General features: G+C 38.8%; 1 protein-coding gene and 1 long non-coding RNA gene across 14 annotated transcripts in view; one reads left to right on the top strand and one right to left on the bottom strand.

Annotated features, from left to right (window-relative positions):
- LOC141551351 (uncharacterized) overlaps window positions 1-26,527 on the top strand; it is a 139,255-nt gene that overhangs the window by 106,721 nt on the left and 6,007 nt on the right. The gene's annotated exons all lie outside the window — the stretch shown is intronic.
- KDM4C (lysine demethylase 4C) overlaps window positions 18,273-26,527 on the bottom strand; it is a 433,156-nt gene continuing 424,901 nt past the window's right edge. For 7 of the 13 annotated variants that reach the window (XM_074282887.1, XM_074282894.1, XM_074282895.1 and 4 more), the window contains 2 exons: window positions 25,832-25,924; window positions 18,279-23,131 (listed from right to left, as the gene is read on the bottom strand). In XM_074282887.1, the coding sequence (XP_074138988.1) occupies window positions 22,955-23,131; window positions 25,832-25,924 (270 nt within the window). In that variant the 3' untranslated portion in view covers window positions 18,279-22,954. Of the gene's footprint in view, window positions 23,132-25,831; window positions 25,925-26,527 lie in introns of all 13 variants that reach the window. The other 6 variants (XM_074282892.1, XM_074282890.1, XM_074282889.1 and 3 more) reach the window with 4 other exon arrangements.

Raw genomic sequence — 26,527 nt, 5'->3', positions numbered from 1 at the left:
CGGCACACTTTCTCCCCCTCCTTCTATTGCTCTTGACCATGCCATCTCATCTCCATATGGAGGAAAGAGTTTGATTCTGGAGCAAGAAGACCTGGATTCAAATCCTGCCTTGTTGTGTGGTCTGAGTCCAATTATTTCCCTTCTCTGGACCTCAGTTTTCTCCTCCACAAAATGAAGAGTTTGACCTTAATGACTGCTAAGGTTCCTTTCACTTCTAAATCTCATAATCTGTCCTATGCCTCATTCCCTCAAGAGGCTGCTGTCAGCTATATGGCGTAGAACTTGAAGTTCTAATTCATGTTTTTGCTAATTTCTAATAGCAAGTGGGAAAGCTGTTATGGACAGGGGATTCTTCATGCCTCTCAAATCATACCTATTCTCTCTTGGTATGGAGCTGAGTTTTCTTTCAGCTTGATAAAAGCAATTGTTCTAAAGAAAGACAAATCATTGGCCACCAATGGTTCCAGCTTGCAGCTAACTAGGCCCAGACTTTCTTTATAGCTGCTGTACTATCATAGCTCGAAGCTGGTAACTGCCTGGAGCTCAGAAGAGCTGTCAATCTCAAGAGTGAAACTTGGTGAACCAGGTCTGGCTTTCAACTCAGCATTAGCCAAGCAGCCTTCAGTCAAGAACTGGACCAGAACTAGTTACTAGACAGAGGTTACACCCTAACCTTCTCTATGCTTTAAGCAGTTCTCTTCTCAGTGGTAGCTAGACTTTCATACTGATATGATATTAAGCATAGCGTTATTTCTCTTTAATCTGTGTCACATTGTCCCTCCCAATGATAAAAAAAATTTATATAACACTTCTTTTTACAATGGATTTCTTCATAGCAACTCTATTGAGTATTGTACCCTTTTTACAAGTAAGGAAACTGAGTTTCAGGAAGGCCAAGTAACCTGCCATGGTTCACACAGATAATATGTGGCTACCAGCATAGCAATAGCTTATAAATATGTATTATTTCTTATTCTTGACATGCCTTTCCTCAGTAATATGTGTTCTATTCTAACTTGAATATAACTCATCATTGGGAACATGCTGCAACCTAATTGTAATCATCAGTCATTTTTCCCTTGCCTTTTGCATCACCTACGACTGTGATTCCTCAGAGATCCTGGTGCTGTTAGGTTCACAACCATATGGCTTTGCCTAGTACACATTTTCATTGAAGAGATGGATCTTGGTATCTAGGCATAGCTGTGCAATTTCTCAAATGTAATCCAGTCATATCTGATTACTCTTCAGCTCTGAGCCAAACTCATTGACTATCTTTAATTTCTATCTTATATATTTACTGATGGGCCCAATTCTAAGTACTAGCCAATCAACTCTATGTCATGAGGAAGAAAAGAAGGGAAAAAAGCATTTATAAAACAACTACTATTTGCCAGAGACTGTGCTAAAATGCCTAAGAGATATTTCATTGAATTTTGGTAACAGCCATAAAAGCCATATTGTGATCCCCATTTTACTGTTGAAGAAACTAAGATAAAGAGAGGTTCAATGATTTGCCGAGGTTCACATAGGACGTGTTTGATGTTGGTGTCACAGTAGGGAGAATGTTGAGCTTGCAGTCAGGAAGACTCACATTCCTAAATTCAGCTCTGGCATCAGATACTTATTAGCTGTGTGATCCTGGTCAAGTCACTTAATACTGTTTGCCTCAGTTCCTGTTAAATGAGCTGGAGAAGGAAATGGCAAATCACTCAGTATCTTTGACAAGAAAATTTCAAAATTAGCCACAAAGAGTTGGACACAACTGAAATGATTAAACAAGAACCTCCTCACTCCAGGCCCAGCACTCTATCCACACTGTGCGACCCTTCAAATGAAGCCTATGAAAAAACTAAGATCCCAGAATAGAATTAAAAGGTCCTCCTTGGGCAAAATCTGTATCAACTCAGTCAATAATATACCAAAAAAAAAAAAGCATAAAATAACTGAATCATGTATTTTTGTTTGTGGAAATAGAAAGGTTTATGAATTCAGGACCAGATCATTGCAATCAGAAATTACAGGTTTATATTTAAGGATCCCAGACTTGTGTGATCAATGTATATTATTCAACAAAATAATAGAAATTATGTAACACTTCATTGTAATTTATAAAAATTTAGCACTTTCTAAATTATATGATAAAGATAACAAAAATTACACCATCAGAAGTTAGTCGATTTGTATTTATTATACATCAACTATGTGCCAGACACTGTGCTAAACCCTGACAATACAAAGAAATAAGAAAAACTCTATTCTCAAGGAGTCTGGTTTGTTTGTTTGTTTGTTTGTTTTCCCAAAACAAGAGGCAAAGATTTTATTACACTGCTGACTGCAGACTTATTTCAATAACTAAAAGAATATTTGGTGATTATCTAAGGGAAAGACAAAGGCTAAGTTCCCTAGTAGAACTCACCATCCTATTAACCAAGGGGAAAACATCATAAAATGGGATTAAGTTCCTAATGAACTATTGATGCCTTATGGCTGACTAAATTTCTTTTTTTTTTTTAATTGCTTTTTAAAAAAACTTTTAATACACATTTGTTCATTAATCATGTTGGGAGAGAAAAATCAGAACAAAAGGGAAAAAAACATGGGAGAAAAAAAAACAGAAAAACATAAGTCTGGTTTTTTTAAAAAGCAGAGAACAGAGGGGCCCAGGATGCTTTCAGTGATCTTACAGAGAATATTTATAGGTGAATACTTTTAAACTGAAAAAGCTTTTGTTTGGTCAACCTGTGCAATAATTGGCAGAACATTAAATATAAAAGGATAATGTCATGATGGAAATTTGTCTCAGGATTGTTTCTATCTGAACTCCTCCAGAAAGAGAGAGAGAGAGAGAGAGGAGAGAGAGAGAGAGAGAGAGAGAGAGAGAGAGAGAGAAGAGAGAGAGAGAGAGAGAGAGAGAGAGAGAGAAAGAGAGAGAGAGAGAGAGAGAGAGAGAGATGATAGTGATGATGAATAATAAATAATAAAGTAATAATAATAAAATAATAATCAGGAACTAGACCTATGATTTCATTGGTGAAGAAACTTACCTTAAAATTCCCTCCAGGAGTTGGTAATACAGTGTCTAGAGCACTGACTCTTGGAGTCAGGAAAATCTGAGTTCAAATCCAGCCTCAGATATTTAACTGCTTTATGACTCTAGCAATACAGTTTTCTCAGCTGAAAAATGGGGATAATAATAGCACCTGCCTTATAAGATTGTTGTGAGGATCAACTATGATAATTTGACTTGACTTGACCAGGATCACACAGCTAATAAGTAAAGGTGCTTAGCACAGTTCCTGGCACAATAGACACTATTCAACTGCTCATTCTCTTCTTCCCTTCTTACTAATATAAGCTGGCACCTTCTCTGCCATTTATAGTCTTAGAGAGTTGCCTAGAGTATTGAGAAGTTAAGTGACCTGGCTAGGGCCACACAATCACTATATATCAGAGAGGGCACTTGAACCCAAGTCTTTCTGGCTTTAAAGCCAAGTCTATATCCCCACTATTCTCCATGCCGCTTCATAATAATGATAAAATCATTTTGATGATGATGACGATGATAATAATCTTCGGCCTAATGGAAATTAACTTGTAATTTGCCAAATAACTAATTCACATGTGGATAATGGGCCATTACTGTGGGATGTTCAGATAGAAGGCAACGACTCCATCGGATCTCCACAGGGATAAGAATGAGTCTGAGGAGGCTCGTTAAGTCCTCAAAGCACAGAGAGAGCCAGATGGTAGCTCGGAGAAGGGAATGATTTCCTCCTCCAGACAGTAGCCGAACCTGCCCTATCCAATTCTTGCCTAATTGCTCTGGCTCCTTTGCCATGTCTCCTGTGGTCCAGTGTTGCCTTTTCTTCTACTGTGCTTACCTGCCTGCCACTTTAGATGTTAGGAGCCTCTCGCTCGAGGCTTGCTCCATTTCTATTTGTAGGGCTTTAGAGATTCAACTTTTCCTTCAAAATTAAATTGAAAAACTTCCTCACCAATAACTCAGGCCCTCTGGTGGAACTCAGCTCTCTGAGGAGTCAGCAAGAAAGGATGATGAAGAGCATGGCTGCCATAGGAACTTCTGTCCTTGACTTTCCTGGCAAATGGAAAATTAAAAGAAGGCACTGGGTATTCTGTCAGTGCAACTGCAGAGATTTCCCTTATTAAATGAATCTCTTTACTTCTGTGAAACTCAGTTTCATCTGTAAAATGGGTGTAATGATGCTATACCTACTCCTAGGGTGGTTGTGGAAAAAAAAAAGTGCTTTTGTAAACTTTAAAGCACTATAGAAGCTATGAACTATTATTATTGCTACTGGAAGGACCTTTTCAATATTATCCAGCTTTACCCCCTCATTTTACAAATGGAAGAATAATACTCAATTAACTTTGACACAATACCTACTTAGATATTACAGAGTCTTTGCCCTCACTGTGCTCCCAAGTCTGGTAGGGAGATAAGACACATATGGAGAGCTATATATACCATATGACACCATAAATTACACAAATAGTTAAAATTCATAGGATCAGAAATTTAGAGTTAAAAGGGACCTTTGGATTCACATAATCCAACTGCCTTTTGTTACAGGTGAAGAAACTCAGACCCAGAAAAGGTGATTTCTCCAGTATTACATGGTAGTGACAAAATCAGGCCTCAAAATTAGATCCTCAATTTCCACCTCCTGGGCTCTTTCCTCTGCAACACAGTGTTGATTTAATTTATTAGGTGCCTACTGTTTACAAGGCACTTGTCTTGGTAATTGAATATAAAAGATAAAAAATTAAAAAAAATACTTGTTTCCCAGCATTCTATTGCAGATAAAGCATTATGTGAGGTCATGTAAAAAACCAGGGAGAGCAGTTTTACTGGAAGAGTTGGCCTTCAAATCAAATTTTAAAAGAGATGTGGGTAGGTTTTCCTTCATCTTTATGATAGGGTTGATGAATGTCACAAGAAGCCCAGGAATAATTACAGTTGTCTGGAAATGTTGTCGACATGATGGATCTTGTGTGCTTCCTTAATTATATGTCAAAAATATAACTTTCCTCTTTCCCAGATAATCAAACATGGCCTGGGGGAAAAACAGACTTGACTTCAGGTCAGGAGAACTGGGGTCAAGTCCTGGCTCCAATTCTTGGCACTTGAGATATTCTGGTTCTGGGCAAGTTATTTCCCTAAAGCCTCAGTCCTCTCATCTGTAAAATGGCTATAATGATCATTGCACTCTCTATCTCACAGGTATACTGTCCGGGCTAGCTCTCTGGAGGGCCTCAGGATCAGTCAGAGTCAGGATCAGTCAAAGTCCTTGATCTTTAGGAGAAGAAATGAAGGAGGCAGGCAAGCTGCCATGTGGTTCATTAAAGATGTATCCTGGACTCTGGAGTCTGGAGACTGAAGTCTTCTCTCCTCAGCATACTTAGGTCAAGAGAGTCTGACCTTCTCCTTCAGCCCTTCAATCCTTGCCTCTGATTACCTCATTACAGCACATTCAGCAAGCACCAATCCTGAGGAGAGCATCACATTACCATATCATTTAGAACCATTATCTCACATTGAATAGGTAATTAACCTTAAGTACTCTGCTGTCTTTAGATTCAAATATATCTTTTCAGAGTTCCAGCTCTCTACACACAGGTATATTGTATGAAAAAGTGTTTTGTATACTTTAAATCTCTATGGAAAGGGACTTATCTTATGAACACCATCCTCATCTTCCATTTTATTGTTATTGTTAAATATTTTCTGGAGAAATGACAGAAGAGAGACAAAAAACAGTCTAGAATGAGGGGGAAGATAAGAGTCCTGGAGTTTTTTGTCCTTCTGCCCCTCTCTAGGGATTCTAGATCTCATGTCCTTTAGAAAGTCAGACAAGACCTAACAAACTAAAAGATCTTAACATCTGGAAAAAGACGTAGAGGTCTGGGGAAAACAAGGACAGAAAGGAGCCCAGAGTTTGTCTTCAGGAAAATCAAGTCACCCACAATTACCATCTATTCATTTTCTATTCAATTTAAATGGTATTCTAATTGCATAAAACAACTAATTTTGTTCATTAGAGTTCAATTAAATTCATCTGAAATTCAGGATAATGGCATTGTTGTTGTACAGCCATATTAAAGATGAAACATAATCTCTCTTGACTCTTTCCCTTTGACAAAATAAAGTTGAACTGCTAATGAGCTAGAGATACAAGGCATCTTTTATAACTTGGCAACAAAGGTTGCAAATGTATGAACATAATTTTTTTTATTATCATTATCACCAACCACCATATCCTTTGTTAGAAAAGTACACAGATGTGATTATGAGGCCCCTTCTCTATTATGATGCCTTTTATTAGGGAGAAAAAATTATAGAATAAATAGCTTCATAATCATATCTCGGAAAAGTCATTTATTGGCAGCAGGCAGGTGGTGGCCCCAGAGCTGTCCTTGAGGGTACTCCTTTGTCTAAGCAGACATTTCAATTTCCGGCCACCCTAGCAAGGCCTGACCTGATGACAGGCTGTCTCTGAAGGCCACATCTTGCTTCTCACAACAAATAGGGCCTTTATTTTCCCAGGCAGGCCCATATATCTGTGTTGCCTGTAGGCTTATAGGATATCCCTAGGAGTCAGCATTGGAAAAGACTGTATGAATTTAACCCAAGCCCCTCATTTTACACAGGAAGAAACTGAGGCCCAGAAAAGTGATATAATGATACAGGTATGAAAAACTGAAAAGAATTTAAATTGTGGTTCCTGATCCCAATTCGCTCTTGGGAAAGGCTGTTTTTTATCTTTTATTCTTCAAAAGGCCCATGGCATCAGGATGGTGATGCCATGATCTGCAAGTGAATTGGATTGAAGTGCAGGCTGTGCAGGATCCCCTGCCTTGCTCCAGTGGCCAGAGAGAGAATGACTGGGGATGGTCTTTCTTGGGAAGGGTACAGGACAAATGAAAACCCTAGAGACCTTGCTAGATAAACTGTGCTGTTTCTTTCCAGGATCCTCTTCCACTAGCCTGGTGCCTGCTCCAGGTTATGAGATGCCTATCTCCTCTCTCTTTATAGGGCTCCCCAAATCATAATTTGTCTGCAAGAGGCTCCAGTCAGGTTAATAAGCATTTGCTATGAAGCCAAAGGGAGCAGTGGTAGGTCTGGGCCTACCGTGGGGAAGAGCTGAGTATAGTCCTGTCTCGGACACTGCCACAGCTTGGATAACCACCCCACCCCCCAGCCCTGCAGCGAGGGGAGGCAATGCTTGGGGTGCCTGCCTGAAGTCAAGGAGACTCAGCTTCCTGAATTCCAATCTGGTCTTTGGTACTTACTAGTTTTATGTGATCCTGGGCACATCACATACCTGTTTGCCTCAGTTTCCTCATTTGTAAAATGAACTGGAAAAGGAAATGACAAATGACTCCAGTATCTTTGCCAAGAAAAATCCCAATGAGATCCATGAATAATCAGATATGACTGAATAACAGCAATGACAAATAGGAAATGATTAGGCTGTAGGGACAAGGAATATGAAACTGTGTCAGGAAAATAGGCTATTATACACAATAAGGCTATATTTCCCTCCCTTTGATGGCCAGTGATGGATTGCCTGGCACCACTATTGAGTCCTATCAGAAACTGCTGCTATTGAGAGGTGATACCCAAGAACTACCCAGAGAAAAGCTGGTGCCTTTCAAATGACCTCCTATTCCTTTGTTCAAAAGCCTTTGGAAGATATCAAAGAAGAGACAGCCTACCTACCCCTTTTTGACAGTGCTTTATTCCCAAATATTATAATTCATTCAAGTTCTGTGTGGATGAGTTACCCCTGCCGGGGGGGGGGGGCAGTTTTTACCAGGTCCTAGGAGAATCAGTGCAGTTTTCTGAAAGTCAGCTTCTATGTCAAGCCTCCTAATTCATCGGGTAGTGAGCGAATGTCCTCCCTGAGGCTCTGGGATTGGTGCTGTCCGGGGATAAGGGAACGCACAGGTGGGGAAGACGGGGCAGGGATTTGCACTGCCAGGCAGTGAAGTCTGAGCATCACATGAGCAGCAGCCATAATGATGGCTCACACTGGTTTGGTGCTTAAAGGGTCATAAGATTAGGAGATTAGAACTGTAATAGATCTCAAGGCACCATTTAATCAGATCAAAAAATTGCAGAATTTGAGGGTTAGATCTGATCTTCCCTGCCATCTGGTCCAACTCATCCACCAAAGGAATCTGCCCCTAAAACATCTGTGACAAGGGGTTACCTAGGATCCTTATTTTATAGATGAGATACTGAGGCTCAAAGGGGCAGCGATTTGTCTCAAAAGGCAATGAATAACAAAGGCAAAATATGAACTCAGGTTCTCTGACTCCAGGGCCAGCTGGTGCACTTTCTACTATACTGTACTGTCTCTCTCAGGTTATAAAATATCATCAAGGTGACTTTATCAGGCAGGTAATTCAAGTATCATTTTTTTCCATTTTATACATGAGTAAATAAAAGCTCAGAGAGGTTAAAGGACTTGCCTAATGGTAAATAATGTGTTAAAATCTAGATTTAAACCCAGATGGAAAATTATTCAATTCTCTTCTCTTTCTGTATATTTTCCTTTAATCTGTCCTCATGGCTTCAATTATCATCTCACATGTTTTAGCTATGATAAAATTTAATTTATTTATAGAAATCTCTTGGCATAAAGGAAATTTCAATTCTTTTCATGATACAAAGATAATATAATATCTGGATTATCTTATTATGATAACAGTATGGCCATGTGTTGTTTCAGTGACCTTATAGTTAATTTTTCTTTCTTGATTTTAGTGTTACTTGGCTATATTGGTCAGAATGGATGAAGACGTCAACTTCGAGCAAATGGACTTTTTTTTTTCCTGCTAATTCCAAATATCTCTTATACATATTTAAAGTGGTATATTATCAGTCAGTGAACAAATTTCTGGGTCCAAGAAAGCAAGGTATGCTTCTATCTTTCACTTCTTCTACTTCACTGCTACTACCATTAATGCTTACAACTATACCAAGACTTTTGGAACACTATTACAACCGTTTCATAAATAATTGCTAGGGTGTTTTATTTTCCCCTTTATTACCAAGAAAGGGAGAAGCCATTCATAAATGGCTAGGAAGTAAAAACAAACAGTAATACAACTTTTTTTTTTTTTTTTTTTTTTTTGTAATACAACTTTTAAGTAAATCATTGTTGAATTGCGTATTGTCCAGAATAGAGTCATTTACATCATAGTGCAAAAAAGGAATTTGTTAGCCAGAGAAATGAGAGAGAGAAGAGTGTGGTGGAAGCCAGAAGTGAGTCACGAGATGGAGTACCATTCACTCAGTTATTTCAGGAGGGAAGGAAAAAGAAGGGTTCACATCACCAAATCGAGATGAATTAAATCCCAGAGTTCTGAAGAGGCCTCCTATTAAAAGCCTGGAATACATGAGATTTGGAACTTAGTCAAGGAAAAGGGACGACTTTCCTGGGTCAATTCAGGGGATGGATTAGTAACCCAGAAAGCTGATATGTTTCCTTAAGTCACTGGGGACCAGAATCTTATCCATTTTTAATTCAACTCATTCTGATTACCTTGTAGCAGAGGGATTCTTCCTACCACTGACAACTTGGTTTACCAAGATCACTTCTTTTAGAATTCCTAGTTATATACCGCAGTGTCTTCCCTGCCCTACGACATCTTGGTCTTGACATCTCTTTGTCTTTGGGGTCACCGGCGTAGCATCAGTAACCTTTGTCGACAACTTCCTGTGACCTCATGAGCTGATTTTGTAAAGATGTTTGAGGTAAAATAGGTTTGTGGGGTGCAGGGAGGGTGGAACCACTGCTTATTTCTACTGTTCCTGTCTTTGTCCATTTCGAACTAAGCCAGAAACGTATGAAATGCTTCTGAATCGCTAAAATTCAGATTGTAAAAAATTTAAGATTTGTCTTTTAAAGTGACATAAGACTACATAATCTTTACAGTGGGAATTCTAACTCCCCTTCTCCAAAGTACTTCCCCTCTTCTCTTCTCCTAGAGGACAGAAGAAGGGAGGGTGGAGCGTACCATACCTCCATGTTGCTTGATGTGCCTTAGGGAATCTTGTGCCTTTCTTCTCTCCCTTCAGCCCTTACCTCATGGGTAGAAAAAGACAAATAAAGCATAGCAGGTACCTGCCTTTTCTTCCATTCATTTGGCGTGGGGATCTGTGTCAAGTCAAGAAGTGTTCTTCAAATACCTACACAGTACTGAGCACTAGAAATAAAGAAAGGAAAAAGCAGTCTCTGCTTTTAAGGCGCTCGTGGTCTAAGATACAAGATAAACTGGAGATAATCAACAGGAGAAAAAGAAATTGCCTTAGAGGGTATAGGGCATAAAGAATAGATTTTAGCTAGTTCTTGAAAGAAGCCAAAACAAAGAAATGTTGAAGGGTTCCAAGCGTGGGGGGGGCCGCCAGAGTAAGAGAGAAAGTGTGCTGTGAGACAAACATCCACCAGATGGCAAAGTACTGGGGGAAGGGAAGGAAGGTGTGAAAAGATTGGAAAGGTAGGAGGGTACCAAGTTGTGAAGGATTTCCAGTCCCAAACAGAATACTTTGTATTTGCTCCAAGAGATAGCAGAGAGTTACTGGAATTTACCAAATAACAATACAAAGGAGCGCCAGCCAGTGTGGGCATTGGAGGGCTCATTAGCCAGGCTGTGCCCTTAGGAAGATCCAGTTAACTCAGTTAGCTCAGATTCTTGAAAGTCTTAGTTATATATAAATGAGTGGAGGATGGACTGGAGTGGGGGAGAAGCAGGGAGGCCCATTGCTAGTGATTGCAATAGTCTGGGTACCAGGCTCTCACCAGGATGGTGGCAGTGTCTGAGGAAAGAAATGGGCATATCTGAGAGATGTTATAAAGGTGGAATCAACAGTACTTGACAGCAGATTGGATTTAGGGGTGTTAGGATGACCCCCAGATTGAGAACCTGGTTGCATGAGGCGTGGGTGATGGCGAATGGGTAATGATAGCACAGAATTGTTTTTTGAGTGGCTTTGTTATTAAAGATTCAAGCAAGAGAACTACTTTCCTGCTTTCTACAAATCTAAGGATCAAGGGATCTTGTGGCTCCTAAGGTCAGGGTTCTTTATAGCAAGTTATTGCCTTGTTATGATGAAGAGTGGTTATTAGGTATTAACAACATTATTGCAAACAAACATCAGTCGGAGGATCAGGGATCCTGTATCAGGGATACAGGGTGTATCCCTATATTCTTAAACAGTCAAGTCATGTTTTGCTTAGTACTTTGACTTGGGAATTCATTTATTGTGTATATGTTGTTTCTCCCCAGTAGAATGTAAACTTCTTGAGAGCAGCAACTATTTCCTTTTTGTGTCTTTGCTTTCTCAGCACCTGGTGTAGCACCTGGTACAATACAGGTGCTTAATTAAAGCTTATTGAATGAAGTACAGCACCTATTATACATGTCATAGCAGAATGAGGAAAAAAAAGAGGAAGAGGAAGAGGAGAAGTAATAGGTAGTATTTATATATAAATATTATATATATATATATATATATATATATATATATATATATATATATATATAGTGCTGTTAGGATTGCGAAGTATTTTATACATGTCTCCTTATTTTATCCTCATAACAACTCTGGGAGGTATGTACTATTATTATCCCCATTTTACAGATGAAAAAACTGAGTCAAGATTCTCTGAAGTGTCTGAAGCCAGATAGTTGACACTATAGGATGGTTTTGGTTTATACCTTTGTTTTCATGGGTGTAGAGAATTATTACTGATGAGGAAACTTCCTCTAGCAATTCTGCATTGCAGAGTGACATGTGGACCTTTAAAGATGGAGTGACTTTTCCAGGGTCACATTGTTTATATATAACTAAGGCAGGACTTGAACCCAGAACTTCCTGACTCTGGAGCCAGACTTTTACCCACTCCATTCTCTCTCCAATGGTAACTTTCCTCTGAGGGACACTAGGGGTGGGAGGAGGTGGTGCTTCAGCACCAAATGCAACATTGAGCAGAGGTGGTTTGCTGTGATGACTGTAGGGAGGCTCAGAATCTAGGTCTAAAATGAACATGCAGCACATGTGGCAGAAGCAGTGCCTCTAGAAGGAATCCTCTTCCTGGCCCCGGAACCTTGGATGGCCATGCTAGTGCCCTCTCGTGCTGCCCCCCCCAGCTTTGTGATGCTGTGGCTCCCCCTCCAAGGTCCTCATTGGTTGAAGCTGAGAGACTTTCAAGAATCTGAGCTAGCCCTAAGGGGAGAGCTGCAGGCCTGGGGAAAGATCTCCAGAGCAGGAGAGCACAGGAAGGGGCCAGGTTGCAGAGAAAGTGAACAAATGAGGGAAGTAAGTTAAAGTGTGGTAGAAGAGTAAATTGTCATGGGCTTGAAATGCCAGGCTGAGGATGTTGGATTCCATTTACAAAGAATGTTATTTAAAATCTTTATACATATCCATTTTGAATGCAGCTGGGCAGTAGCTAAAGTTACATTTTCAGGCTGCCAGCCAACACTTGACTGTGACAGTTTCCGACCTTTGCTTCCTGGGAGGAATACCATAATTTTATCCTGAAATAATAAGGATGAAGAGAATCTATATTTCCTTTGCACTTGATAAGGTGTTTTCTTCATAGTAGCCTTAAGTAGTCTTAAATATTAACACCCCCACTTTACAGATGAGAAAACTGATCCACACAACCAGTGACTGTCTGGGCCAAGATTCTAACTCTGGCCTCCTGAGCCTCAGACCAGTGTTCTTTCTTTCTTTTAATAGCCAGTGCAAGCCTCTTTATGCCACATCTTCTGTAGTCGACAAGGCTGTGATCTGACTTGGGATTCCTAACCCCTAGTCTCTTCCTAGACTTGTTACTTAGAAAGTGATGAGGGGGAAACGGCATTTCTGGAGTAGCCAGGAATAATCATTTGTATCAGGCTGGACCTCTTATGTTGAATAAGCAGAGACAGGAAGAAACAGCACCCAGTCTACTTCCTTTTTTTCCCCTCCGTTCTCATGTTCCATTACTGGTGGTATGATCTAGGTCTACCTCCCTGCCCCCACCCAGTGTCCTCTCTCAGTTGGTTCACTTCAAGTTCTGCCAAGCCAGCCTAGAGGGCCGATGGTTCCTCTACCTCTGGACCTTGGTACTTGGTAACCCTGGAACAATACCCCTTCAAGAATGCTCTGCTACCTCTGTGGCTAGCAAACTCCTGTGACCTATTTCTGTCCCTGCCCTTCTATTACTCCATCACTACTTGCAGAAGGAAACTGTCCCCAACTCCCACCTCCTTTTTTTTCATCTCCATCCTCTTCAATGACATGGTGCTGTATACCACTTCACCTCTGCTCATCCTCTTCCATTGGGCCCTTAGGATTCTGTTCCTGACCTTTTTCTCTCACTGTCCTGCCATGGACTTGCACTCACTGAGAATTAATTGTTTCCAAATAAAGCCAATCTCCAGCAATGACTGTCACATGTTAGGATTACTAAGTGAGAACTGAGGTTTTCTGGACAATTACAAGGTGAGAACTCAGGTTGACTTGATAGAGGGGGCAAGCTCATTGGCTGGGGTGGTTCTTCCCAGAAGCCCTTGCATTATCCCACGCCCATTCTCTGGGAGAATAAAAGAGAGGACTCCCAGAGACAAGGAGTAGACTCTGAATTGCATCAGGCTTGACGGGGCTCTCTGCAGGAAGGGAAGTCACTTCTTTGGACAAGAGTTAACAGCAACTGCCTGGAGACAACGGTTCGTTACAGGAAGAAGAATCTGTCTGAGAGATTTGAGTAGACACAGCAGTTCTCTTCCTAGAGAGCGATCCAGCAGCTTCTGGAGACGACAGCACGCAACAGTCACATATATAGAATACCTTTTGCCCTATCTTTCAGATGCTCTTTTTCCTGCTGCTATAGTTTGAGATCTTCTTTCTTGAAGATCAAAGTATCAAAAATTTAAATCGTGATGGCTGTTTTTTATTGATTCCCTTCCCAAACATTCTTCCACTTTCTCAAGAATTTAGCACTTTTCTTTCCTAACTGCTGTCTTTATACAGGTCTTCAGCGTAGCTGTTAATGCTTCCATAAATAACTTAACCTTTGAATTCCTCAATTGCCTTAAATCCAATGACCTACTACTCCTTCATTCCATCTTGTTTAAGCAGAAGATTACTGTCATTTCTTACCTCTAACTTCCAATCTCTCCCTATTTACTTATTAATTTCTTACTTCCTTCAATTACTTATTTCCTGAGTCTCATCCACTTTTGAAAACTCTATTCTTCATTGTGACATTGTCTAGCTGCTTTTAAAAAAGCTGTTGTCACTTGATGTCACTTCTCAATCCTTTGCACCCTTGCTTATGATCCCATTTCTCACCTGAAATTGCTATCTCCAAAATAACCAATAATCTTTTAATTGTCACATGATCTTTTCTCAGGCTTCATCCTTCTTGACTTCTGTGCTGTATTTTACATTATTAACTACCCTTTTGTCCTGGATACTATTTCTCTCTAAGTTTTTTTGTGATATTAAACTCTCCTGTTGTTCTCCTACATTTATGGTTCCACTAAGACTCCTTTGCTAGATCACCACCCTTATCATAGCCTCTAACTTTGTATGTTTCTCAAAACGCTAACTTTATATAGCACAGAAGTCACTGGCTTTTATCTTTATATTTTCTGTAAACTTTTGAGTTTAATTATCCTCTATGCTGATGATTCCCCAATCTATATTGGATATTTTGAACTAGATATCTAACACATTTCCAACTGAACACATCCAAAACAGAACTTATCTTTCTCCTCAGATCCTCTACCAAATTTCTTTTGTTTTAGTGGAAGCCACCACCATTGTTCCAGGCCTTTAGGTTTTCAATGGGCATCATCCTTGATTCTTGACTTTCCCACATTGTGTGACTAAGAAAAAGTTACTTTTCCTTTTTGTGACTCCAAATAACCAAGACTCTAAGTTTTGGATGAACTGCTAGTCTACGTTACTGAAGTAAGTTTCCATAGCAGTTCACTCCGTCGGTGAAATAAGAGGTCCAAAGCCCTCATCCCCCAAATAAAAACTTATGTTTTTAAGTCCAAGTACTTTCCTCATAATAACCCTGTGAGAAAGGACGGGTATTATTATAATCATTTTCCAGATGAGGAAACGTAATAGAGATGTACCTTGTCTGAGGTCAGAGTGACCTAAAGTTCAGAGGTGTGATAAAGGTAATATAACCTTATAACCATTTTCCAGATGAGGAAATTGTAGAGAGGTGTGATGTACCTTGTTAGAGGTCATAGGTGTGGGAAACGCAGTATATTATTACAACCATTTTCCAGATGGGAAAACTGAGAGGTATTATGTACCTTGTTAAAGGTCACAAAGTCACCTAAAAATCAGAGGTAATTTCCCAAAACAGCTCTCATACCTGTTCCCTTTCTTTCACTCACATAGTCACCACATGGCCCTCATAGCTCCAGAACTGGTCCCCCTCTGTCAGACTCTCGTCTTTCCAATATATTTACCAAAGTAATGTTCACAAATAGTAATAATAGCTAATGTAGTCATATATATCACGTACTAGGTACCATGTATTAGGTACCAGACATTACTACGCTAAGTACTTTACAATTATTACCTCATTTGATTCTTACAACAACCTTGGAAGAGAATTAGTATTATTTTGCCCATTTTATGAATGAGATATTAAGGAAACTAGTCATTAAGTTACATACCCACAGAGCTAATAGTTGACTGAGACCAGATTTGAACTTAGATTTTTTTTAGGTCCTGTATCCTGTTAATCCAGCTGCCCCAGAATAGATGAGATCATGTTCCTCTCCTACTGAGGAAGCTTCAATGGCTCCCAACTGCCTCTAGCACAGAATAGAAATGCTTGTCATGCCTTTTAAAGACCTTCCCAAGTGGTTCCATGAGATCTTTAGGGCTGTGTGTATGTTACTCTCCACACACTGACCTACTTGCTGGTCCCTGTACAGGAAACAGTGGCCATCTCCCTTGGCTGAGTACAGGCTATTGTCACATCTGGAGGGCACACCCTCCTTATCACCAGAATCCCAGCTCAGGTGTCAGCTTCAACATAAGGCCCGGAACCCCCCCTCCCCAGCTACTAGTTTGCCCCCTCCCCAACCAAGTAGTTTTTGTTTTGAACTCCCTATGCTGGTGCTGTTTCCCGAGTAGAAGTAAGCTGCTTCAAGTTTTTGTATGTCTTTGTAGCTCCGTTGTCTAGAACAATCTGGAACACAGTAGACTGAGCCATACTAGTTTACTTGTTGCTTTACATACAACTGAGCCTTCCTCTCTAAAGTTATCTTCCTTCTACTTTTTATCAGATATGTGCCAACTTATTGCATATTGTTTCTCCTTTTATAGCCTGCAGGCTCCTAGAGGGCAGGAACTGTTTATGTATTTTTCTTTGTTCTTTAAACTGTCAGTGTTTAGCACAATGCTGGTGCATAGTCCATGCTTGATGAAGTTCCCTATTCCATCATGGGGCCCTGGGTTCTGGCTATTCCCATTCCTGAAATTGCACACTCCCTCCATACCCCTGCTTCTTTTGGTCCCTGATTTTCCCCAAGACTCAGATCAAGCAGTACCTTTTATATAAACCTTTTCTTGTTTTCCACTGACACAATCCCCTCCCCCACATCCCACAGCACCTCCCCATCCTCACTGGCCAAAACCCAACACCCATTCCAGCTGTTAAACCAGTGAGGTCAAACTTGTGGTCTAGAGTGAACAAAACTCCCAAGTGTGGCCCCAATCACATTAAAATGTAATGAAGAAATATGACAAATTAAAAATATAACACAAGTAATGTTAATTTGTGGCTTTCTAAGCCAATATGTGGCTAGCAGGGATGTTTCTATTTGAATTTGACACCACTGCAGTAGACTATATACTATTCTTTCACACACCCAATGAGGGCTTCTCATGATCTGTTAAAAGTTCTGAATACAACTCTGGTAACTGCTTTCAATAAAGGCCATACAAGGTCCCCATCCCAAAGAACAATAAGTGCAATATCTGTGAGCTTTAAAGCTACTGGTATTTGATTTTTAACATTTGATCTGGAAAGGCCAATGTAAGGCCAGAGCCTTGGGCCATTCACTAAAGGCAGGGCCCTGGAGGAAAGACAGGTAAACAGATGGTCTCACTCATGTTTCTGTGAATTAGACCTTTAGAGGAGACACACATATGTTTTCAATCTGTCAACACTCTCTGGGCTTTGGGAGAGTTTATGCCTTCACAATGGATCTGGGAAAAATTCTTTCAGTCGCCAAGAACTAAACTTCTTTATGACAGCTGGGTAGATTGTGTGTGAGAATATGTGGATTTTTGAATGGTTTGGTTTTGAATTCTTAGCACTAAGATCTGGTTATGCCCAAATCTTGCGATTTATGTTGCATGATGAAAATCTCTTCAGACCATTGGTGGGTATCTAGGAGGGGGTAGGCGTGTTAGTAGACTGAGGCTAGGTCCCGTTTACAGCTACACTCAAATTCTCTCTCAGAGTTATATGCAAGATTTATGTGTTAGTTGATTTATAATGCCTGAAGACAACATCATATCATTCTCAACCTATTTTAGTTAAAGGCAAGATCAATGTGGCAATATTATTTTACAGTGGGTAACGCCACCTACCATTATTATTCTAACCTCTGTAAATTTTATTGTAACATTCTCAGTCTAAGAGCCCTATTGAGTGGGAAGTAGCAGCAAGAGGATAGGACCAGGCAGAAATGGCATTCATTTCATAAAGTTATCTGTCTTAGGTCTTCACATTTTCATGAAGTCTTTGTGTCATATGAAGATTATTTGAGGGAACAAGGGATATTGATCCTGGAGGAGAGAAGCTCTAAGGAGAACACATACACAAAGATCATCTAGTCCAACCTTCTCCTTTTGCAGAAGAACCCAAGTCCTACAGTATGTTTTGCCCAAGGTCACAGAGCAAAGCAAATAACAGGATAGAAACTTACATCCAGCTCCATATCCAGCACATCCCAACATATCCCATTGTAGATTAGACACTCCCTCTAGAGTTTATTGTTGTTGCTGTAGTAGTTCACTTTCAGTTAGGATGAACAAACTTGGTAATAAAGGAAGTCTTTTCTGTCTTTGACATTTCAGCCATTATTGCAACTCATTATAAACATATGTGAGAGACATAGGTTGTTAATTGATCTGTTTTAGATGTTTTTTTGGCAGTGTAAAGAGGGAAAAAATTCACTAAGAAGGAAAACAAGATACATTTCATTTTACTTTTATTTCAAACATACTTAAAGAAACTTTTGATATATGCCAGGCAGATTTTATGAAACCCTCCAACTTCATGAGAAAGAAATTGCAATTAGAATTACATTAGAATTGTCACAGCTAAGCAATTTTTTTTTAAGGCTAAGGGGACTTCAACCCATTTCACGGTACCAAAAAAAAAAAAAAAAAAAAAAAAAAAAAAAAAAAAAGCAGTCATTGTAACACCAAGAAATTAAAATTACAATTGAGGTGTCATACAACAAAGCTTTAACGGTCTGGTCAGAGAACTAATAACCACTTCACAAAGAAAGCAGTGAAGTAAAGAGATGGGTTTCTCAACAGCAAAGGAGCTCATTTATTCCTAGAACTGTTTTTCTAGCACTGTATATATACAGCTGTACTCAGTTAGGAGACCATTTGTTAGGTATGAAAAACAGCTGTATTTAAGATTACACTGGAGTCTTGATCATTTTCTTGCTGTGGCAGCCAATCAGAAATTCTGTTGACAGGCCAACTTGTCCAGAATGCATAATCCTATTTTGATTAAGCCCTCTAATGCCTTACACAGACAGGCTTACTTTCCCTGGCAAACAAGTGGGGACATTCAGGTTGGTTCTATTCAAAATCTGAAAGAATCGGAATCAAAAGAGAGGATAGAATGAGGAAGCATGATGTGTATAGAAGTGAAGTGGAAAAGATGGGGGTTCTTTGTTCAGGAATGTATAAACCCTATTGTTCTGCCATTTGCACAGTTCAAAGGGAAACTTCATGTAGGGAAGAACTCCTGATTAGGATCACTAGATTTAAAGCTGTAAGGAACCTAATTCATTGCTTTCATATTATAAGAAACTGAGACTGAAAGACTTAATCAGGGTCACCAAGGCCATAGGTAATAAAAGTATTTTTTGAGCCAAATGTTGACAATCAATCTAATATTTTTTCCACTAAATCAAAGTTAAGTAAGGAACTCTAGGAAGGAAGGAACTAATTAAAGTTCTGATCCTGTCTCTGCCAATAACTTGCCCCTGGCACTTAAAAGCATTCAACTCAATTCAATCCAACATGGATTTCTTAGGTTCCTATTGTGTAGAAAGCACTATTCAAGGCACTAGGGATACAAAGACAAAAATGAAACAGTCCCTTGCCCTCAAGGACCTTACATTCTATTGAGAGATACAAAATAAACACAAAATAATTGGAAGTAGGAGAGAGCACTAACAGCTAGGAGGATTAGGAAAAACTTTTCTTGAGAGATGGAAGCTGAGGTCAGCTGTGAAGGAAATGAAGGATTCTGAGACAAAGTAGAGGAGGATGGGTACTCCATACGTGGAGGGGAATTGGAACACTGATTTCAAGAAACAGCTAGTAAGCCAATTGGACAGGAATAATGATGAAGACAGTCTGAGAAGGTACACTTGAGTAAAACTGAGCAAGTCTTTAATGACTAACTAGTTGAGAAATTTGTCTTTTATTCTAGAGGCAAAAAGACAATCATTGAAACTTCTTTAGCAGGGAAATAATGTGGTCAGAACTGTGCTTTAGGAGGATAACTTTGTGGAATGGGACTGGTGGAATGGTGAGGAGAATATGAAAACAGGAAGATTATATGGAAAGGGACTGCAGCAGGTGAGCTTAGAGCTGATGAGCATTACCTCTAAGTGATACTGCTGCATAGAGGAATAGAAAGGAATCAATATATAAGGGATGATGCAGAGTTTGAGCAGACAAAAGTTAATCACTAACTGTATGTGATGGGTTAATATGGAGCCTGAAGTTCTGAACTTGAGTAATTGGAAATATGATATCGTCAAAAGATAATAAGAATGTTTAGAAGAAGACTAAGTTTGTAGTGGAAGAAAACATGTTCTGTTTTAGACATTATGAATTTAAGATGCCTAGAGGGTAGATGGGTGGAGATATCTAGTAAACAACTGGCAATGCAGAAATGGACCTGAGAAGGAAGATTAGACATGGATATATAGATTTGAAAGTCATCTTTGTATATAACAATTTAATCTATGGTAGCTGATGAGATAATCAAAAGAGAAAACAGAGAAGAAAGTTCAGAACAGAGACTTAAAGGGATAACCACTACATGGTGGTGGGACCCAGATCGAGAAAAATTGACTGAGGAATGGTTAGACAGGTTAGAGAAAAACTGAGGAAAAAGGATTACCACAGAAGTCAAGGAAGGAAAGGATGGTCAACACTTTAAAAATCTATAGAAAGAATAAAGAGGACATTGAGGAAAGGCCATTGTATTTAGCAGTTAAATGATTTGGTAAACTTGGAGAAAGCAACTTCCAGCCAACTGGAGGAAAAGAAGCTGGACTAGAAGGGGTTGAGTAACAAGAGATGTAGAAAGGAAGACAACATGATACAAGGAAAATAGCAAGGGATCTTAGGTCAAAGGACTCCTACTACCTTATCACCTATGTGACCTTGAGCAAATCATTTAACTTTGTTCTACTTCAACTGTCTCATTTGAAAAATGAGGGAGTTAGACTAGATGACCTCTAAAGTCCCTTACAGTTCTAGATGATTCTTATAGGAGTTGGCTATGAAAGGTAGTAGATACCTAATAAAACAATTTGAAAGCATGATAGGATTTAAGTGAAAGTTTGGTGTTTTTTGTTTTGCTTTTTCTTTTAAAAGGATGTCTACAGCCTATAAGGAAGGAAATAGTATATAAAAGAACAATGACAATGAGAGAAGGGGTGGTGCAAGGGGCAGACTCCCAAAAAAGAGCAGGCTTAGGGAGATGGCATCAAAGGCACAAGTAAATGGCTTAGCATTGGTAAAGGATCTCTTTACCAACGTCTCTTCATCAGAGACTGGAACAAAGCAAGACAAGGTGGAAGATCATGTGCAGAATAGGAGAGGAAGAGAAAGTTTATAGCAAATGGCCTTTATTTTGTCAGTAAAGCATAGACAAAGTCTCTTCTGAGAAGGAGAAAAGAAGGGATAAAGGAGGCTTGAGGAGAAAAGAAAAGTTTTGGAATAACTGCTGGTAGTGCACAAGAGAATAAAAGCCCAGTTGGTTGATATAGCAACATAAATATACAGTGGGCTTAGTCAGTGTAGCTGTGAGACTCTTCAGTGGTATTGAAAAGCACATGAGCAACAACAGAGAAGATTTATAGGATCACAGAGCTAAAGGAATGTCTTTTAAGTATTCTAGCCCCATCTTTTCATTTCACAGATAAGGAAATAAGCCCAGAGTGGGAAAGTGACTTTCTTCCAATGCAGGGGACAGGACTGGGATTTGAACCCACATGTCCTTATCCAAGTCCATGCCTTATCTAATACACTTCGCTACCTCGAATAAAAAGGAGAAACCCAATGTAAGCAAGGGTCAGGCCTTTCGATTTTGTACTCCTATTTCAAAGGAGAAGCTACAAAAAACATAAGATTAGTTTGGCGCTTTGGGAAAACAAACAAATACATTTGCTAACTTTTCCTAAAGTAACATTAAATCCCTAATCACATGCTGTTACAAGATGTCTGGGGTAGAGAAGGAAAACCCTCTCGGGTCTGGCAGTTGTAAATGCCATCAACCTAAAATCTCTTCCCACAACTGATTTTTTTTTTTTTTTTAAACTGGAATAGTCAAGGAGGTAACTAACCACACCAGAGGACAGTGGGTTGGAGCAAAATGGAATTGTTTATTTTTAAACACTAGTACATTTGCAGGCTGCTTAAAAAGGAAAATCATTATATTAGTTCAAAACTAGCCATGTAAGCATATATATACACATATATATGTACATATATATGTATATACATATACATATATATATTTAAACTCTAATTTTACAAACACATAATGAAAGAAACTTGTACTTTACAAATATCTATTTGGAATAAGCATTACAAAAAAAAAAAAAAGTGTTTAAAAATAACTGCCCCAAATTTCCCTCTTTAAATATACAAAAACCCCCAAACAAAACAAAACAAAAGCCCAGATAATTCATAAGAATTTTTCCTTAAAAGCCAAAAAACATTCACAAAGGCCAACAACGCAGTCCCTAACAGACACAATCAAGAGCAAGAGTGATATAAAAAATGTAACAGCTTTGTACAAGTACAGCACAGGTGCATAATGTCTCAGCACCAGACGTGCTGCCTTTTGTTTTAAAAATGTTTTATAAAAACTTCCATTTAAAACAAACAAGTTAAAGTCCTTCCCTGCCTATGGAAAATATTCAAATCTCTCTCTTCCTATCTTTTTGTATAAAGACTTCTGGCCCTCAGAGGAGTGGAAATGATGGGGTTAGTGGAGGGAGAAGGAGACAGAGAGAGAGTCCAATCAAACTTTCCTGCCTGAAAGCTCTAAGTCAGGTTTTGTCCAGTTCTTCCGTACTTGGAGTTTCTTTTTAGATGATGCCTGTATTGACTACTGTTCCCTCTCACTAGGGAAAATGGATCCGAAATTATATAAAATTACTGCTTGTGGGTGAGAGGGAGATTGGGAATGATCTTAAATTGATGTGCCAAATCCAGAGTGTGTATTAAAACTTTCTTTGTGGCCCAAAACTAGAAGTCTGACTCATTATCCTCAAAAGACACATCCTGACCCTCATCTCACTGAAGCGTATTGTTACAACGACGGCTGGTCATCCGCTGTCACGTCTTCCTTCCTTGGTGTACACTGCTATGATTCTCTGGGTGGCCCTAGTAACTCTATAGACCCTTCTGGCACTTCTTCTGAAATGAACTCTTTAAGAAAGTGCGGTACACTGGGTCATCCACATACTCGTTTTTAAACCTGGAGCTTAACATCCGCTGCCTCTTCTTTTCTCCTTGAATTATATCGGCTCCATAAAATGTGTCTTCAAACCGCATATCTGAAGCTGTGGACTAAAAACAGGCATTACTCAGGTTGGAAATTTCATTTTCCAAAAGAACATGACATTTTGGCAAATATCATCCACAGGAATGGAAATTGATCTAATTTATGCAGATGGGAGTCAGAGTTCACTAGGGACAGCAGAACAGACATACTAATTCAAGCCTTCAGCATTGGGATCATAAGATTGTGGAACTGGAAGATATTTTTGCCATATTTTACAGATGAGGAAATTAAGGTCCACAGGGGTTAAGTGGACTATGTGGCTTTTCCCGTGATGCTCCAAGGGAGGTACCTGAGGGCTGCAAAAACAGTCTAGCTTTGCCTTCTTAGCTTCCCAAATCTGTTTTCCAGGGCTGCTTGCTCAACTGACCTCAGCCATTATATTTAATGATATCAAAGTACATAGAGGAGCCTGTGATGTAACCCTTTATTCAAGGTGACTGAGATGGATGCCCGGCATGGGGGCCTCAGACAAATGTGGCCAAGGCTGGCAAAGCCAAAAATAATGGAGCAGCCCCTGAGGGACCATTGCTGGCAATTAAATAATAAAGTGATGAAAAGGGGAATTAAAAACTATCCCCTGCTGTGTAATAAGATAATTGTCTTTTGAAAGAGCAATCCACTTCCATGGGAGATTGCCAAATCTTACCAAGATGCAAATACTAGAATCAAACAAAAGGGTTCCATGGCTTGCTTCCCTTCTTTCCTCTCCAAATCAGTGGCAAGCATTTTAATTTTGCTTTGGCAGGATACTGCTGCTGAACTATCTTTCACTTTTATAAAGGCTAGAGTTATCACAAGAGAAAATAAAACATCTCTGAAAGTGTTACCACTGTGAAGACACAGCAAAAGCCAGCTTCTCAAATGCAATAATAAAACCAATTTACCAGTAGCTACAGTTAATTATGCACTGTTGCTATGGTAATTCTCTGAGACAATAAAAAGTAATGGGGCTGTTTCTGAAGTTAGTAGAAAATAACCCATCACAATCACTGAGGTGGACTGCTGCTTCTTGTGAAAAATGTCTCCTCAGTCATCTAGCTTGTGCTAGAAGGGAGAAATAGAAATCAACGGAACCTGAAGGCATCTAGCCTTCACATACATACCTACATACATGTGTGTGTGTGTGTGTGTGTGTGTGTGTGTGTGTATACTGCTGTCCTTTTATGGAGCATAATGATAGTTCTTTAAGAGGATCACAGGTTCATTATTTTGAGTTAGAAGACTGCTTAAATGACAACTAAATCTTATGAGACCTTAGAAGACACCTAGTCCAACTTCCTCAACTGAAGATGAGGAACTGAGCACTTAAATAACTTAAGCCAGAATTTAAACTCAAGTCCTCTCCTTCCAAATTATGTTCCTTTCCCATTCTATAGAATACTTTTAAGGTCCGTGATTTAATACTATTAATATTATTATCATTGGTTTTATTTCTGTGGCTCAAAACAAAAAGTGTTGCTTATTATCCTCAAAATACATGTCTTGGCCTTCATCTCCAGAAGCATGCTTTTCTAATGTCAGCTTTTTTTGTTTTTTTGTTTTTTTTTTTTTGTATTTGTTAAATACAAAAGAAAAGGAAAAGGAAAATTTTCAACAATGGGACCATGTTATCATGTGGGTCAATAGACTGAGCTAAACCCAATTTAAGGATTTTTGTTTGGCCACTGGAGAGGTTCAATGAGACCCTGTCCATTTCTTTCTAATTATGTTCAACTATATAACATCAAATGTGTATTCAAATAGGTCAGTGACCCAAGCTATAATAAATACATGTGACATTATACAGATCTTCTCAGCCAGGTTTTTGTCCTTTTTTGGGGGAGGTGGGTCTGAAATTTTTCCTTTGAGAAGAAGAAAAACAAGAAATGCAAAGGTGAGTGTATAAGTTAATTGCTCTGAATAATTCTTAGAAGTTGATTGGAGATGATTTCGACTTGAGGCTAAATCTATTATACAACAAAGCAATTATCATCCAAGTAGAAATAAATAAAGAAACACCTTTTTAATGATATTAGGGGGAGGGTACTTTAAGTCTAAAATAATCAGTTCTTGTGCTTTATATATTTCAAAAATTATCTATTCCAAATTTTATCAAATAAATCAGGACTTTAAAAACAGTTCACAAAAAGGCAAAAAACATGGAAAGGGAAGCAACCATCTCTAGCAACTAAAAGAGGAGGAGAACTCCTTTTAAGGACTGCTAAGAACTTAGAACATTAAAAGGTCCTTCAGGCCTGCCGGACCTTTGATAGGATGTTTGGATAATGTCTTAAATGAAGCATTTAATTTTCTCTTTTTTTGTACCTCCTTCACTAAAGGGAAGTTTTCTTTTACATGTGCTGATTATATTTTTCAAAGGATGTATTTTTTTTTTTTGGACAGAATGAATGGCATAACTGTAAATCTCAATTCTCTTAACTGTACTATTTTTAAAGAACTTTTCCTCTGATAGAATCAACTGAATGAATGAGGAAGCCATTTTACAATTAATAGTCAAACAGTTAAGAGAATATTTGAATAATGGTCAGTGTTCAAAGGAAAGCTTTATTTTACTCTGAGGTAGTTTATGGCAGCTTTTTTAGGGGGAAGAGAATTTGGTCTGGAACCATGATTTCATCAGTACCAGGAATTCTTAGTAGTGACTGTAGGAAATAAAGGGAGAGAATGAACACCAATAGCTAAATCAGACATTTTCTAGCACTTACAAATCGAGCTTTCACTCGTTTAGGCAACTCTTCATCTAAGGTGTAGATGTCCTCTCTCTTCATTGCAATCTGGGATCCATCTTCAAATTCAACCTAACAAAAAATATAGATTTTAAAAAATCAACTGTTACAATTCATAGAAAGGACATTAAAAAAAAAAAAAAAAGAAAGAAAGAAAAAAGAAAAGAAATACAGGCATCAATGAACATGGCACAGGAAGTAGAAATTGTTTTCTTCTTAGTTGATTTTACCTAGCTCCTGACAAAAAAATTACTTTCTAAAACCAAAATTCTTGAAAATTAGGTTCTTGGAAGAAGAGATATTAAAAACTGCATTTCCTAAAGCAAAAACAAAGACAAAAAGTAGTTGCAGCTCAAATTATTGCTCAAAATACATAATTACAGGAAATTTGGCAATCAGATTTGTTGTTAAACAGACTGGGTTGGCCCATCTGGGTCATTTATTTATTTAATAAGCTATGGCAGCATAAAAAGGAGGGCTGTTCTTCTTTCAGAAGGAAAAAAAAATGTATATCATGTTGTATAAAAATCCCTTTAACCCAAATTCTCATTTCAGCTACAGCCATATTAAAATTTTAGTTTCCAACTTCATGTTAGTCAAGTTCTATCTAAGTAGTTGAGAATGTTCTAAAGTATCTTATCATTATCTGTAAACCACACTGTATGTGATTTGCTA

The sequence above is a fragment of the Sminthopsis crassicaudata genome, chromosome 1, assembly GCF_048593235.1.
Source record: "Sminthopsis crassicaudata isolate SCR6 chromosome 1, ASM4859323v1, whole genome shotgun sequence".
Taxonomy (NCBI): Eukaryota; Metazoa; Chordata; class Mammalia; order Dasyuromorphia; family Dasyuridae; genus Sminthopsis; species Sminthopsis crassicaudata.
Note: the sequence above shows the minus strand (reverse complement) of the source record. Positions and strands in the feature narration are given on the sequence as shown.